Raw genomic sequence first — 17,612 nt, 5'->3', positions numbered from 1 at the left:
GTAAAGAGCTGTTAAGTAATTACAATACTAGTAATTACATCAAGTAATTACAAATACTAGTCCAGTGAGAGCAGCTGTTGGTGATGAACAAAGTGTAGGTGGGTATACCTGATGCCAACCAACCTGGGCTATAATATAGGTGAATCTACAATGTGAAATGAAGCAAAAACTAAAGGAAAAGAAAAAACATCCAAATATTAAAAAAATTCAAATGGCCAAAGTGGCCTCCATTAAAAATGGGGTGTTCAAAATAAGTATTAGTGCATTCTAAAAGCACTACCTCTTTAGCACCCCCTACATTTTATGTGTCTTGATGTAACATTTTACATCCTTTTATTCTGTGTATCCCTTAACTAATCTTTGTAGTTATAGCTAATTTTACTACTTCTGTCTTTTAACCTTCATATTCACTTTGTAAGTGGTTGATCCACTACCTTTACCATATATTTGACTTGACCAGTGAGTTTTTTTTTTTTTTTTTTTTTTACCAGTGAGATTTTTTTCCTTCATATATTTTCTTATCTAGGGCCTTTACATTCATATATTTAGGGCCTTTTTCTAATTAGCTTACAGATGTTCCTTTAACATTTCTTGTAGGGCCTGTTTAGTGGTAATGAACTACTTTTGCTTTTGCTTATTTGGGAAACTCTCTCTCCTTCAATTCTGACAGTTAACTTTGCCAGATAGAGTATTCTTGGAAGTTTTTTCCTTTTAGCACCTTGAATATGTTACTTCCTTCAGGCCTGCAAATTTTCTGCTGAAAAATCAACTAATAGTCTTACGGGAGTTCCCTTGTATATAATGAGTGGTCTTTCTCTTTCTGTTGTTGAGATACTCTCTTTAACTTTTGACAGTTTACTCACAATGATCTTGGTGTGAATCTCTTTGGGTTCATTTTGTTTGAGATTCTCTATGCTTCCTGGACCTGGATGCCTGTTACCTTGCCCCAGTTAGAAAAATTTTTAGTGACCCTTTTCTTCAAATAATTTTTTTGTCCCTTTCTCTTTCTCTCTTCTCTTTCTGGACCCCTATAAAGTCAATGCTCGTATGTTTTATGTTGTTCCACAAGTTCCTTAAGTTATCCTCATTTTTCAAAATTTCTTTTTCTATTCTGTTTGAGTGACTTCTACTACCTTGTCTTCCAGGTCACTTACCTGTTCTTCTATTTCATCTAGTTTGCTATTCAATCTCTCCAGTGTACTTTTCAGTTCACTTACTGTATTCTTCAACTCTATGACTTCTGTTTGGTTCCTTATTACGTGCTCTTTCTCTTTGTTGAAGTTCTCTCTGTGTCCTTCATTCTTCTGAGTTTGCTGAGCATCTTTATGACCATTACTTTGAACTCTTTATCAGGTGTATTACTTCTCTCCATTTCATTAGGTTTTTTTTTCCCCTGAAGTTTTACCTTGTTCCTTCATTTAGGACATTTTCTTCTGTTTCCTCATTTTGCTTGACTCTCTCTGTTTGTTTCTATTATTAATGCAAAACAGCTATCTCAGTCCTGAAGGACAGTCTCTGTCTGGATATGGCCCTCTTATCCTTTTGGGGGAAGCAGGAATTCAGCTACTTCTCCAGTTCTTCTCAGAGTAAACTGTTTTATATGTAACTGTATATTTGTTGTATTTGTAGGAGGAAGTGAGTTCAGGATCGTCTTACCCTGCCATCTTAAACCATCTTCTATCCATTTCCACTTTTTTCACTATTGTTTGTCAGACTTGATTTCCTCATACATCACCATCCTGGCCACCCATCTGGATGGTCTCTAGTTTGCCAGTATTTGATAAATATTAATGTTACCATTAAGAACTTCTTTAATATTTGCCTGGTTGAACAGACTGACATTTCACATATTTGGTACAGGTAGAGAGATTGACTTAAAGAACCTAGCCTAAGAGAAAAATTAAAAGGCATTCATGGTTCCTGATGAAAGCAAATGTTTCCTTTAGGTTCATTTCTTTTTTTTTTTTATTTTTTTTATTTTTTTATTTTATTTATTTTTTTTTAATTTTTTTATTATTATTATTACTATTTTTTTCCAGTGGGTTTTGTCATACATTGATATGAATCAGCCATGTAGGTTCATTTCTATTACAAGTGATTTATTCAGTCTGATTGATTAGTAAAAGCTCCATTTCAGTATCTTTTTTAAAAAATCAGTTTGATGGCTTCTTTGAGCCCCCTGACTCAAAATAGGAAATTCATGACTTTCTCAGAAGAAAATTTTTAATGAAAATTATGACAATAAACTACAGCACATGCTTAACCATATTTATATAAATACCATCATGTAACTTCTTTTTTGCAAGGTAATTATAAAAAGATAAGTTTACTTCCCTTTGAAGGGTTTTGATTCAGAAAAAGATAAAGGTTGAAGGCAGCAAGAAACTTGTTCCACTATTTTGATTTGAAGGTTCAAATACAAGTATGTTAACAGTAGATACATGTCAAAATATGAGCAAGGTAACTCTAAATTACTTGATATGTGACATTTTATCATTATTTGAAATAATGAGCCAAGTTTAATTTGTGATTCACTTAAGGTGCTAAATGTTTGGAGCTATAAAGCAAAATAAAGACCATTCAGAGCCCACTGGTATTTTAGATCTTGGCTGCTCATTAACATCAACCACCTGGCATGCTTTATTAAAAGTATCAATGCCAGGGACACAATGTAGACCAAATCTGAATTTGGGCTCCATATGTTAAATGAGTACATATAAGCTACAGTTTTTACAGTTGAAAACGACTAGAGAAATTGCCTCATCCAAAGTGAAAAGCAAATTAGTACTAGAGTGATTTTTCCTGTTTCTTTAATTTATCACAAAATGTTATCTATTTTAAAAATTTTTTATTGGACTAGAATTGATTTGCAATGTTGTGTTAGTTTTTGCTGTCCATCAAAGTGAATCAACTATACATATATACATGTCCACTCTTTTTTTATATACTTTTCCCATATAGGTCATTTCAGAGTACTAAGTAGAGCTTCCTGCGCTACACAGTGAAAGTCAACGTGTTTGTCACTCAATTTTTGACTCTTTGTGACCCCATGGACTGGAGCCCACCAGGCTCCTCTGTCCACGGAATTCAAGAATTCCATGGCAAGAATACTGGAGCGCGTTGCCATTTCCTTCTCCAGGGGATCCTCCCAACCCAGGGATTCTCCCGACCCAGGCATCAAACTCGGGTCTCCCGAATTGCAGGCAGATTCTTTACCTTCTAAGCCACCAGGAAAGCCCTACTGTGCTATACAGTAAATCCTTATTAGTTACCTATTTTACATATAGGTAACTAATACTTTGACATATAGGTAACAATACTTTGGCCACCTGATGCTCAGAGCCAACTCATTGGAAAAGACCCTGATGTAGGGAAAGATTGAGAGCAGGAAGAGAAGGGGACAACAGACGATGAGATAGTTGGATGGCAACACCAATTCAATGGACATGAGTTTGAGCAAGCTCTGGGAGATGGTGACGGATAGGGAAGCCTGGTGTGCTGCAGTCCATGGGGTTGCAAAGAGTCAGACATGACTGAGCAGTTGAACAACATTTCCCTTATAGTAGTGTGTATATATCAATCCCAATCTCCCAACTTATCTCTCCTCCTTCCTGATCCCCTTGTAACCATAAGTTCGTTTTCTACATCTGTGACTCTATTTCTGTTTTGTAAATAAGTTCATTGATTTTCTTCCTGTTAATCTAAACCATCTTCTGCTTGGTGGCAAAGGAATTAATAGAAATTTAACTCTCCATGATCGAGACTGGAACATCATTTTTTATTTTATGGGTGCAAAGTTCTATTGTTTATGCAGTCAAGGTCTTTGAATCATGACATACAGCACGAGAAAGGTAATTCAATTCATCAGCTAAAGGCCTGGCTAACTGTTAAAAGACCCATCCTAAGTGAGTAAGAAGAAATTTTCTAGCACTAAATGAACATGCTTCATCTGCAATATCTTCCTCTCCTTCCTTCCTGAACTGTCCTGGTATTCCCCATTGATCTAAGTTAAGCTCATATCCCACCTATGCCATAACATCTTATGTGCCATGACAGCATTTATCTACAGTACTTTTTCATTCTGCAACTCTCTTTGCGATTAACCAATAACTCTTAAGGGATGGGTACTGGCCACCTTTTGAGCATGAAGACCCTCCAGATGGGCCTCAAATTGGTTTCAAATATAAGTTCTTTATTTATGCTCATTAAAAATTATGCAAAATTTGACAAATTTTTGTATTCAACCAACATCCTAAGGAAGTTATTAAAACCTACAAAAACCTGGTACTCATTAACTAAAGGGCTTCCCTAGTGGCTCAGACAGTAAAGAATCTGCCTGCAATGTAGGAGAACCTAGGATTGATACCTGGGTCAGGAAGATTGCTGGAGAAGAGAATGGCTATGCACTCCAGTATTCTTGCCTGGAGAATTCCATGGACAGAGGAGCCTGGTGGGCTACAGTCCATGGGGCCACAAAGAGCTGGACATGACTGAGTGACATAAACTAAGATTGGCTCGTTATTACTAAGGTTTTATATCTACTATAATACCAAGAAGTCTGATATCCACACAAATCTAGGCATCATTCATCCATTCTTTCATTTATTAAATGCCTACGATGTACTAGGTAGGTGTCTAGGCTCATATTTTAAAAACTCTTACTAAGCATAAACACACATATTTGAAATTTCTGCAAACGGTGGGAAGGACATCTGTTACCATCATACCATCAGTTGTCTTGAGGTGACTGCAGATTGAAATTGCTTCTACTTTTTTTAGTTCTTAAATGATAAATTACTGTTGGTTTAGCTCTTTCATTAGCAATTTGATTTGTTATTGATTAAGCAGACAGCGACTAGTGATGAATATCTGCACCAGCAGTATTTTTTACTGCATTTCAATAATTAGACTTATAAGCATGTGATTCAAGTGCACCTCTCTTTCATATTATATTGAAAAACTAGATTTGAATATACCACCCTCCAAGCTAAAATTATTTCTACACTGACTTTTCATTACATTCATCTAAATTTTTACACAGAAATTTGAAAATGGTTAAGGTAAATGATCTTGGGGTTTGTGGCTCCACCTAATGTAGGACTGGGTCAGTAAAGTATAATAACTACTGGTCTAAATCACTTAGTGGGATCCTAGTTGCCTGTTTTCTCTAATACTCATTTGGGTATTATATCAACTTATGTCTTAAAATTCACTGAACTGTAATTCCCTGTGGATCAGGGTTCTGTCTCATGACTCCACAGTATTTTGCCCTATGCTGACATGGTGACATGTCCTTAATGAATGTTTGATTGATTGATTTGCTACATAACTGACACAGAATTGAACCTAATACTTAAAGCTTAGTCATCTAAGGCAAGTTTGTATAATGAATACATCTCCTTCATTCCTTGAGGCTTGTCTATTTCTTAAGATGCTTAGTTTATTTTAATTAATGTCAAAAATGTTGACAGAATTTTGCTGCTGGTGAAGTACAAAATGCAATACGTAAAAACAAAAAAAAAAAATCAGGAAATATTAAAAAAAATTCCTGATGCTTACCCAGTTTCCTATTGAACCTCATTGTCATACTAGAAATTCTGAGTTGTTAATGCATGTGTAGACTTTAAGGATGAAATTGCTAATAATAAAAGAAAACATTAAAAGCCAGCATTGTAGCTCAGAATTAATGGTCCTGTAGACAAACTGTGGACAAAATTTCACCTGAAATATTTATTATTAATATCATTCAAGAATAAGATGGACTGATGTACCAAAGTGCTCAAGGGATTAGATTATCTGCAATTCCTTTCTAGGAAGCTACAATAACAGAATGCATTTTAGGAAAAAATAATTTAAACAAAGTTACTGAACTCTAGTGTATTCAATCAAATCAAGCAATATTCACAAACATTTTTGACTCAATGATAAATGGTATAGAAAAATATATAAGGGATGCAAAAGACATGTTGACAACTGGCAAAGCCGCAGGATAACTATGAATTGACAAGGTTTACAAACAATGACTTCTTACTGTGTATTAATGAACTGAAATAAATTAGCTAGATCATTTGGACTCCATTTAGATTCCCAATTACTGCTTTGTTTCTTTAAAGAAAAATGGATGCAAAATTACAAGGTAACACTGTGTGTGTGTGTATTAATGGCTCAGTTGTATCCGAATCTTTGTGACTCAATGGACTGTAGCCCACCAGGCTCCTCTATCCATGGAATTCTCCAGGCAAGAACACTGGAGTGGGTTGCCATCTCCTTCTCCAAGGGATCTCCCTGACCCAGGGATCAAACCTGGGTCTCCTGCACTGCAGGCAGATTCTTTGCCATCTGAACCACGAGGGAAGACATAAGGTTACTTTAGGCACTGAAAACATCAGTTTTTCTTAAATGACTTTCTAGTTTACTCCCAACAGTTCAGTGACATATTCTCCAAGAATATCTGATGGTTCTATTTTCTAACTGCCACCTACCTCGTATTACAAAACCGAAGGTATTTCCTTCTTTGTGTAACGTGACTTCCACCGTTCGGAAAATAACACTCGATCCTTGAACAGCTGAAAGCAGCAAAAAGAGAGGGAAATAAGTCTTATTTCATAATAACATTTCTAGATTTTTTTTGATAGGAATAAAACACTACAGATTTCTTGTTGCAAATAATTCTTCTTGAGTAATTAACAGTTAAAAAAATCTGTTTTTAAAGAAAATATTAGAAAAAAATTGGAATGACATACAAATATCATAAAATAGTTGTCTGCATAAATGACTTCTATAATTAAGGTCCAGGTAGAATCAAAACCAGAGATACTTCCTTTCCTCCTGTGTAGCTAGTTTATAGAGCATAATATTCACATTGCTAAAACTCTATGTAACAAGAGAGACAATCTTCATGTGATAAATAGAATTGTTATCCCTTTTTATTATGCAAAAGTTATACAATTTTTGTAAAACTTACAAAATAATTAATGTTTTATGTTTATTTTTTCTTTTTTATTACTTACAAAGTTTTATAGAAAGAATACATCTGAGTATCATTCTAATTGGTGATGACAACTGGATTAACACTCATAAAACATAACTGTTCTTGAGTAACTAATAATTATCTTTTTTGCAGCTAGAACAAGAAGAAAAGTATTACTCTCAGATTGCCATTAATAGGTTAAGTTGATGCAAACTGATTTTCTGACATGATGCATAGCAATTAAACAAAGACATCAACAACCCAAATGAAACTTGGAGAGCAAAAGAAATTTGAAGAACATTCAAAATGTTACTACTAACTAATAAAATAAAGATCTACTTAATTTTACTTGATACCATCCTGCTTAGGTTATGTTTGCCTGGTTATTGCTCTCATTTCACAAAATGAAATTGCATTGCCAAGTTGCTATCTCTAATTACATTATACACAGTATGAGGAGATAAGTTATATTATGAGCTTCCCTGGTGGCTCAGAAGATAAAGAGCCCATCTGCAATGCCGGAGAACTGGGTTTGATCCCTGGGTCAGGAATAATCTCTGGGGAAGGGAATGGCTCCCTACTCCACTGTCAACAAGAAACTTATAGACAAAATTTAAAGGCATCTTTGAAAAGAACATTTCTTGCCACTCATAGGAATAAAAAATAATTTTAATTAAGCATTAATTACAATTACTTTTTAATTATCATAAATTATGAATCCTTAAAGGGGTGGACACGATTATGAACAGCACACAGTTAAATTCAAAAACTGGACACAGGCAGCTGGAACACAAAGTACGATAAGAACTTGGATCTGCTAAAAAGCAATATAAATCTACAGCTGAACAAAATGTTTCGGTATACTGCTGATTTAATTAAATGTCATATTCTTGCTATCAGGGGAATTTCAGTTTATTCTAATCAGCTAGGAGCAGTGCATACAAATAGTCAAAAGAACTGAGATACAGTTTTAATTAAATTAAAAAAACTGAGTTCAAACCGAACGTTTTCTTATTTCCATGACCCAACAAGCCACTTGAAGAAATTGGTTAAGAACATGATCTTTCTGTTCTATTAAGGAAAAGATATGGGGAGAAATAATTAATGAGCATCTATGGAATGTTTTCTGTGTGCCAGAAACTCTGAAAGTGGTTTACAAATTGTATTTAATTTAATCATTAAATCAACTTTCAATTATACACAACCAAATTCTAATTCTGGGCCACTTGTCTTTGTTGGCTGGATGTCTGTTCTGGGGATACAAAGCACTGTAATTTTAATTTTGCTTGAACTAAATCTTGCTGACCACAAAATCTTACAATCAAATCTAAAGTCAGTATAAAGACTTTGGGGATTATCTACAGCTTTAGATTATCCACACTATTGCTCGTCATCATGTGCAAAGAAAAATGGGAATCCTGACTACATTTTAATATACTTAATGAAATAGATTTGGTCTTTATAATTTATATTTGTGTGACTGGCTCTTGGTGACTGAGGTTTCATATTCAGCACCAGACATCTTGTTTGGCCATGTGAATTCTATTCATAACTTCACGTGTATGTGTGGATGCAGAGATCCAATTAAGGGGCTTACCCAAAGAATCAAACTGAGCACATAAAAGGCTGAGGTAGAACCAATTTTATAATGCAACAATACTACTCCTCAGTATTTTAGTTGTTCTGGTGCCCCTTGTTTCTATATATGCATATGCATGTATTTCTATATCACAAAGTGACACTCTATTTTATTACGGTAGGTTTGGTTTTTCTAAATTATATACTACTCCCCCGCCTCCCCAACCCCTATACCTAGGAGTTGTGCAACCTCATGACGTTGGTTTTGCATAGCTAACTTGCTTTGGCCAATGGGGTGTTGGGGGATGTGAACAGAGTCTGCAAATGTGCTCCTGTGGTTAGGCTTGTCTTGTTTTCCTTCTGCAGCTGGCGCGGGAGGAGCTTCCCTTGGATAGCTGATGTTCCCTCAGACTACATCCCCTAACGAACCATGTGGAGAAGACCTGGGACAGGAGAAGACCTGTCCCCCCAACCATATCATCATCATCACCACCACTGCCACCATCTATAGTCTTTCTATCTCTCTTAGAATTAGACAGGAGAAGTAATCAGGCTGTCACAGAGACATGCCTTAACACATTTATTTGAATTATGGAAGGACTCCTGATAAAAAGCTAGTCTGATTTAGCTGATGGTTTAGCAGCGAGGACTGCCTTTGACAATAAAATTCCATGGCAGACATTTTTCATAAAATGAATGAGGTAAATCTGTAGCTCTAAGATTTGAATGGAAATGGTATTTAAAGATGTATAAAACAAACCTCATGCCAAAATTATATGCTGTCTAACTACTAAAGCTTATCATAAAGAATTTTAGGTGTTAACTAAAAAGTGGATGAGAATTAGGTAATATTTCAAAATTCTTTAGGGGTTATGGGAACAAAAAACTTGAAGGCACTCCTCTAGACCAACTCTGAACATACAAATGCCCAAGATACAGTCTGGTAACATTCTCTCTAAATACAGTCTGGAAATAGCACATAATTCTAGAGTCGAAAAGAACTCTAAGCTCATGGAGATCGACTATTTCATTGTCATTAAGAAACTGGGTATCAGAAAAGAGGAGGTGCTTACCCAGGGTCACAGTTCCATTTTTCTTCTATCTGCTCTCCGTCTCTCTGTATCACTTTCTCTCTTTCTCCCTCTCTCTCATTCACACACACACACACACACTCTCTCTCTCTCTCTCTCTCTCTCTCTCTCTCTCTCTCTCTCTCATACAGACCTTCCTCCAATTCCTGCTGGGCTATGGGGCTGGCTAAGCCTCAGATTGCTGTGATTCCTGAGAGAGTTACAGTCTTGGCCTTGGGTGGCCTATCTTTCAGCAGGCAGCTCTCTCCCTGGGGCCTGGCTTGTGTCTGAGCTCAGTGAAAGGGAGGCTTATTAATCCCTTCGATCTCCCTGAACGCAAAGATCTTATTAATTTATCTAAACATAATAGAAAGAGACAGAGATAATCCTTGGCGAATAGACCTCTGCTATCTGATTTCTACTACAAACCTCACACTTTTGTGTTTAAAAATATTTTCTCTTTTGCCATCGGCTTTATTGTGTGAGGGAGAAAAGGCAGGTATAATCACAAAGTCAGGAGAGGTTTTAACCCCTGGATATTTCTGATGTCCACTCTCTCCTCTTTAACTCGATTAATGCTATATTTATTCAGAGTATTACCTCTCTTTTGGGAAACTGTAACAGCCTGGGAGCTTATAGCTTCCATTTGACCTCTTTAAATAAGTCAAAACTCTGATCTGGGGGTGTTCCCTGGTGGTCCAGTGGTTAAGACTCCATGCTTCCACTGCTGGGGACATGGGTTTGATACCTGGTTGGGAAACCAAGATCCCACGTGCTGTGTGAAATAGCCAAAACGTAAGAATAAACCAAAACCAAAACCAAAACTCTGATCTGAGGATGCTGCTCCTTGGCCTCAAAAACCTTTGAAAAAAGGCTCCTTGTTGCCCACCATTCACGGCTTTGTTCCTGTTTACCCCACTGACCTTGTCCCTCTGAGGCCCTCTCTTCCTTTTGTGTTCCAGTAATTCCAAACTAGAGATTCAGCCTGTGAACTGGACTATCTTCATACTTCCTTGCCGTGCCCTATGCCTGGAATGTTAGTCTTCCTACTGGACCTGCATAAATGCCTTCTAATCTACTGTGAAATCCCTAGCTCTGGACAACCCAAAATGCTCAGCAAATCTCCATAACTGCCTTACCCTGAGAGCAATACTAAGAGCTCCTCTTAGGAACAGGTTGTGGTTTATTGATATGCATGTAAACACTGGAATAAAAATGCTTAATCAAGAGCATTAACTGTAGATATTTGACTCCTCTTAACTCCTAGGCAGTGGTTTAAGATAGTGATTTCAAAACAAACGGACTTTGAGTTCAAGAAAACACAGTACTTTCAGTGTAATAATAATAACAACAAAAATAATGGTAATATGGCTAAGATACACTATGGCTTATGAAGTCTGTGCTTGTGATCTAAATACATGATTACAGCCTTGAAATCTTATAAAAATTCTACATCCATTACAGTCATTTTATAGCTGAGAAACCTATAGCTCAGCGAAATTATTAATAATTTCCCCAAAGTCACAAAGCTAGAAAGGGACAAAACTGACACTTAACTAGTGACATAGTTCAAGCTCTCAACACTCTATTTTACTGCTGGCTCTTACTGAAATGAAAAACGCTGTAGCAAAGTTTTAGTACTCAGATTCCAATTGATTTTGTTATAAAATCACCATGAGATTTTCAGTGTTAGATTTTATGTTAAGAATAAGAACTCGTGATTGGTATGCATTATACATTCACTCTCTGAGTGCTATCTCCTAATCCCAAAGCGTCAAACATCATCTCTAGTCCCATTACTCTTAAATTTACGTTTCTACTCTAGATCTTTCTCACAAATGCCAAACTGTATCTCCAGCATTTTCTTGACATTTTCTCTTAGCATATCAAATAGGCACCTCAGATGTAGTATTTTAAACAATGGACTTCTTTAAAAAATTATTTTAAATTTTATTTATTTAGTTTGGCCATGCTGCATAGCTTGTGCCATCTGAGTTTCCCCAGTCAGGTATTGAACCTGGGCACCCTGCATTGGAAGCACAGATGCCTAATCACTGGACCACAAGGCAATTCCCTCCCAGCAATGAACTTCTGATCCTCTCCTCACAAGACAGCTCTGCCCACATTCTTATCCTCCCCCATTAATGGCACCTCCATCCTTCCAGTTGTTCAGGCGTAAAACCTTCTGATGGTCCTTGACTTTTCTCTTTCTGCAGGTGTTCAGTCGTTTCTGACTCTTTGTGACCCCATGGACTGTAGCCCACCAGGCTTCTCTGTCCATGGAGATTCTCCAGGCAAGAAAAAAGGGGATCTTCCCAGCCCAGGGATTGAACCAGGGTCTCCTGCATTGCAGGCAGATTCTTTACCAGCTGAGCTACCAGAGAAGCCCCCTCTTTCTGCATAATCCACATTAAATTCATCAGGAAATCTTGTTGATTCTGTCTTCAAAATAGATGGGGAATATGAGTGCTTTTCACCATATCTTCCACCATCCTTCACCTGGATCACTGCAATAGTCCTCCAAATGGTATCCCAAGCTTCTACCTTTGACTCTGCCATCTCAACACAGCAGCCAGAGGAGCCTTTGAAAACGTTAATCAGATCATGTCACTCCTCTGCCCAAACCATCCAATGCTTTCCTGCATCATTCAGAGCAACACTTAAGGTCCCTCCATTGGCCTACATGGACGGTCTATCGTTTACACTTCTTCCCACCTCCCCCACTTCTCTTCATGCTTACTCTGTTCCAGCCACACTGTCCTTCTTTATGTTTCCAGAACTATGCCAGATTATTCCTGCCTTCTGATTTTAGCACTGGCATTTTCTTCTTTCTGAAACTCTTTTAACTCAGAAAACCATATAGCTAATTTCCTCACCTCCTTCAAGTCACTGATTAATGTCACTTTCTCAGTGAAACTGTTCCTAAGCACTCTACTTAAAATTGCAATCCCACTCCCAGCCCACACTCCCAACCCTTCTTCTTGTTTTATTTTTTGTCCCCACAGCATTCATGACCCATAACATTCATGCTACATACTGGTGATCCTTGAACAACATGGTTTGAACCGTGTGGGTCCATGTACCTGTGGATTTCTTTAATAGTAAATCCTATAGTACTGCACTATACCAGGTTGGTTGAATCTAGGATATGGAAGAACCTTGGTTTTGGAGGAATCATATATATGGAGGGTCAAATATAAGCTGTGCATTGATTTTCAATGGCAAGGAGGACTGGGACTTCTAACCCCCTCATTGTTCAGGCGTCAATCGTAATTAACTCATTTATTGTGGTTTTATTTTATTTTCTGTCTTCCTCTAGCAGTAGTAGTAGTGCTAGTCTCTTTGGTCGTGTTTGACTCTGTGCGATCCCATGGACTGGGGCTTGCCAGACTCCTCTGTCCATGGAATTCTCCAGGCAAGAATACTGGAGTTGGCTGCCATTTCCTCCTCCAGAGGATCTTCCCAACCCAGGAATGGAACCTGGGTCTCCTGCACTGAGGCAGATTCTTTACCATCTGCAGCACCAGAGAAGTTCCTCCTAGAGTGTAAATTCTACTGACATTCATTGGGGGACAGGCTGGAACACGGTAATGCTCAATAAGTCATCACTAAACAAATGAATTATCACCGGTTATTAATAATCAATCTCAGTTCTCAGTAGTACAGAAGAGCAAAGCTCTGACTTCGGTGCCTACTAATTTGGGAAAACATATTTAACTTAAGCATCTGTAAAATGAGAATAATAATGATAATAATGCCTACCTTATAGTTTTGATTTGTATATGTATTATTTTTTGCCAGGTACTGTCCTGAATGCTTCACAAATGCTAACTCATTTAATCCTCATAACAGATCCATGAGTAACATCACAGGTTACTAATATCACCCCCATTTTTCAGATGTGCAAAGTGACACAAAAGAAGCTTAAGTAACTTTCTCAAAGGCATGCAGCTAGTAAAAACTGGAGCTAGGAATTGACTGTCTATTTGACACTAAAGTTCAGCTCTGATGTTCACAGATGGCTTTAATGAAACACGAGTCCTAGATAATTTCATCATCATTTATGCTCTTTTACATTCTTCCAGAGTAGGTGATAGTAATTCAGATAATTTTTTAAATATCAAGAGAGTATGCTCTGCCATTCCTGTAATAAGACAATGATGGCAAAAGAGAGAGAGAAAAAATGAGAACCAAGAGTTTGAGGCAAAAGCATGGTGCGGCTGCCCTGCCCCTGGCCGTGATGACTTACAGACTGGCGGCAGTTCATACTCCACCTCCAGAACCACGCGCTCCCCGACATTCTTCAGCAAGCTGATGATCTCATCGTGGCGGAATTTGGCCAGGTTGATGCCATTCACTGCTTTGATGTAGTCACCCACATCCAGCTGATCACTTCTGCAAAACAAAGAGTCGCTTCAGTGGAGCTCTCCTCCCCCTGGGCCAGTCTGATCATATTTCCCACTTTGCTATCACGGATAAACACGCAAGCCCAGAAGGCCGACACAGCAGGGTCCCTGCCTCCTAGGATGCGGTTGGTCCCTGAGGGCAGGAGTGCAGCTGAGGGTGGGTGAGATGCTCAGGGATCCCTCTTACTCATGCTGACTGTATACTTTCCAAGTCCTCTACTGCATCTGCTGCTATCCCTGATTTTTTTTCCTAAGCCTTTTCCTCTTTTATTTTTAAAGAGCATCAGAAAGTGAAATAAAGAGAAAATTATCTTTTGTTGCTCTGCCCCTAAAGAGTTGGTTCTCCGGGGGCAGATTATCTGTATCCTGGACACACTAGAAGTTTTCCTTTCTTCTCATTCCCTTTCAATGTTGCTGCTTGCCTTTCGGACATTTCACCACTTTCGGTATCTTCACTGGAAGTATGTCCAGGGCCATATAGAAGGTCATTTTATTTTGCTATTTATTGCTTATAGCAGGACTGATTTTAAAAAGTATCAGTTAAGAAGAAATTACAATCAAAGCATGGGGATTCAGTAACACACTCCTCTCTCCTCACCATCATAATAGAACTGTGGCTACTTTGGGGTGTTTAGTCAAACTCTATTTCTAAACCAAGAGCAGGCAGCAAGACCAATGACAGGACTTAATTCAATTATATGTTTTCCCCAAATAAAAATAATGAAATCATTTGTTTTACATTAGCCCAGCTCCAATCCTTCTCTCTTCGGAACCTCCATAATACTCTCAAGTCTACAGTACACGTGGTCACTCTTAACACAAGTTTACTGACTGACACTTATTTGGCAACTTAATTGGCTCATGCACTGTGACAACTCTTTATGTTGTTGCTTTTTACTATTACACAATGCGATTATTGCTCCCAAACTTCTCATGTTTTTATTAATACCCTATTTCCCTTAATAGATTATAAACCCCCTAAGGGCAGGTATCTTATCTTGACTTATTTTGGTTTACTATCTGTGAAATGGTAGTGGCTTAAGCAATAAATATTTGGTGATCAATAATACTCACTATAACTGGCAGAGTGTTACTTTTAATTATAGGATCAATACATGTGTGAACGACATTCTCACCCTCCCCCATGCCAGTCATGCTTGCTTTAGGGGCTACAGATGAAGAAACCCTGGAGACACATGAAGTCCCAGCATCATGAATTGGCTATGACTGTTAAAAATTAAAGGAGGCTATGGTGGAAAGAAATCTCTTAAAAACCATATTGGAAAAGAACATGAAAATAATACATATATACATGTGCGTGTATGCGTCTGTGTGGTCAGTCACGTCTGACTCTTTGTGACCCCATGGACTGCAGCCCACCAGGTTCCCCTGTCCATGAAAATTTCCAGGTAAGAATACTGGAGCAGGTTGCCATTTCCTTCTCTAGGGGATCTTCCTGACTCAGGGATCGAACCCATATCTCTTGTGACTCCTGCACTGGCAGGCAGATTCTTTACCACTGTGCCACCTGGGAAGCCCTGGATATATATTAATATGCATAACTGAATCATTTTGATGTACAGCAGAAATTAACACATTTTAAATTAACTATACTTCAATTTTTTAAAAAATGCAAAACAAAAAAAACAAACAAAAAACCCCCCACAAATCCTGAAGGAAGGAGACTAAGTTGCTTGTGTTGACATCAGCCTGGTTTTACAAACAGTGCTGCAGATCATGGAGCAATCAATTGGCTTGAGCTTATAAATTGTACAAATAGGTTGATCATTGAAAATAACCGCTATTTCAGGTGGCATTTACTAAGGTAAGAACTCTAAAACCTAATTTGGGATTCTGTGGACACGAATACTGGTGTCCAGGATTTAAGGGACATTAACTTCACTTTGAATGAAACCTCACCATTCCACCCTTTCTTTCTGAGGTAGATTTCGAATTTGTCTACAAAGCAAACCCACCCCTGTCCAGCACCCAGGATGCTCTGTCGTCAGCAAGAACTAGTACAATCTGCAGTCCAATAAGAACAAGGACAAAACCAGCCCTTCTCAACTAAGCCTTCTGCCCTTTTGGAAACCATCTCTTTGTCCTGATGAAAGGAAAATCTCACAAGTAGAAAAGCTGAGAATATGTAGGACAAGTAAAATTGCTACTGAGACACTTGGAGCTGGGCCTCCCTCACTGCCTGGGCTCGTCATGTGGCAGCTTCCCCTGTCCACAGAATATGGGTCATCTATTCCCTGTTAGATGATTGGGCTGTCTCACTCCCACTGCAGCCCATTAGGGGCACATTTGAGGACTAAATCCATACAGGTGGCTGTTTTCTTTTTAAGATTTTTTTTTTTTTTGGATGTGGCCCATTTAAAAAACCTTTATTGAATTTATTACAATGTTGTTTTTGTTTTATGCTTTGGTTTTCTGGCCACAAGGCATGTGGGATCTTAGCTCCTCGACCAGGGATCAAACCTGCACCCTTTGCATCGGAAGGTGAAGTCTTCACCACTGTGCTGCCAGAGGAGTCCAGACACAAGCATTTTAAAATTAAAATCTTAGGAGGACTTGACTGCTCTTGAGATGACACAAGAGCTCCCCAGTGACTTCGGCATGGGCCAGAAAAGCCATCCTTCTGAAATCTGCCTCCTCCCCACCCCCCATGCTTCCACCTGGCAGATGGCAGTGTCACTTATCTATTAGTGACCTTTTCTGATGGAGCTTTAAGTTCTGAATTAATTACACCTTCATTCCTTTTTCTACGTTTCCCTGCGATGCAGTTACCTAGCAGCGATTCCTCCTTGCCGCAGATTAGATACTCTGGGTTTGCCATCCTTGTCAATTCCGCCCGAGACCGTCAGCCCAAGGGTAGTGCCTTCCTTCTTCATCAGTTCAACCACAGTGGAGCCTTTGAATTCCTCTGTTAAAAGAAAAGAATCTGCTTTAGTAAATAATAGCAGAAGCATAAGGGGTTGTCTTTGTGGGTGGTGAGCTGATTCCCCCCCATAAACGCTCTGTATTTTTCTCTGGTGGGAAAAGTTCTGCAGCTTGTTTTCCATTGCAATTTGCAGAGTGTCTCATAAAGATGAGCGTGCAGATAAAGCTGAGCAGCTATTCCACTAAAGGTTATTAAAATGGGTACCAGTGGGGTACTTCGTTCTAGATTCACAATAAATAGTCTGACATGGCTTATGTACAAGGATAATATTTGCCCTTTGTTTCCTGTTATTCTGAAGTGACTTTCTTTCATGTTTCTCCTTGTAACTCCAAAGGGAGCAATTGAGAGTCATAAGGTAAAGGGGTTGGAATGAAATTTGAAATAATAATACAGGAGCAGACAGTGCAGCAGCAGACTCCAAGTTTGCGATACCTTTTAGCTGAGGAAGATGAATGACACAAGCGAAGAGCTTTCTACAAGTTCAAGAGAAATATTATTGACTCTAGTTTTTTATTTTGGTCTTTCAGAAAACAAAGTAAAATAGTGTCATGTTACAACTTACATAATTTCTTACAAAATGTGTCACACTATATTAAGGCAGGGTTGGGCCTCAGAATCCCCAGGGAATTCTGTTAATTCTCATT

The 17,612-nt window shown here is 38.2% G+C and overlaps 1 protein-coding gene across 3 annotated transcripts in view; it reads right to left on the bottom strand.

Moving 5' to 3' along the window:
- The window catches only part of GRIP1 (glutamate receptor interacting protein 1), a 442,838-nt gene that overhangs the window by 148,198 nt on the left and 277,028 nt on the right, over positions 1 to 17,612 (bottom strand). For all 3 annotated transcript variants that reach the window (XM_061130617.1, XM_061130618.1, XM_061130619.1), the window contains exons 3-5: positions 16,815 to 16,950; positions 13,868 to 14,013; positions 6,483 to 6,566 (exon numbers count right to left, since the gene is read on the bottom strand). In XM_061130617.1, the coding sequence (XP_060986600.1) occupies positions 6,483 to 6,566; positions 13,868 to 14,013; positions 16,815 to 16,950 (366 nt within the window). The remainder of the gene's footprint in view (positions 1 to 6,482; positions 6,567 to 13,867; positions 14,014 to 16,814; positions 16,951 to 17,612) is intronic.

This window comes from Dama dama, chromosome 3 (assembly GCF_033118175.1).
Source record: "Dama dama isolate Ldn47 chromosome 3, ASM3311817v1, whole genome shotgun sequence".
Classification (NCBI taxonomy): Eukaryota; Metazoa; Chordata; class Mammalia; order Artiodactyla; family Cervidae; genus Dama; species Dama dama.
The sequence above is the reverse complement of the archived record's forward strand: the minus strand, read 5'-3'. Positions and strand labels throughout refer to the sequence as shown.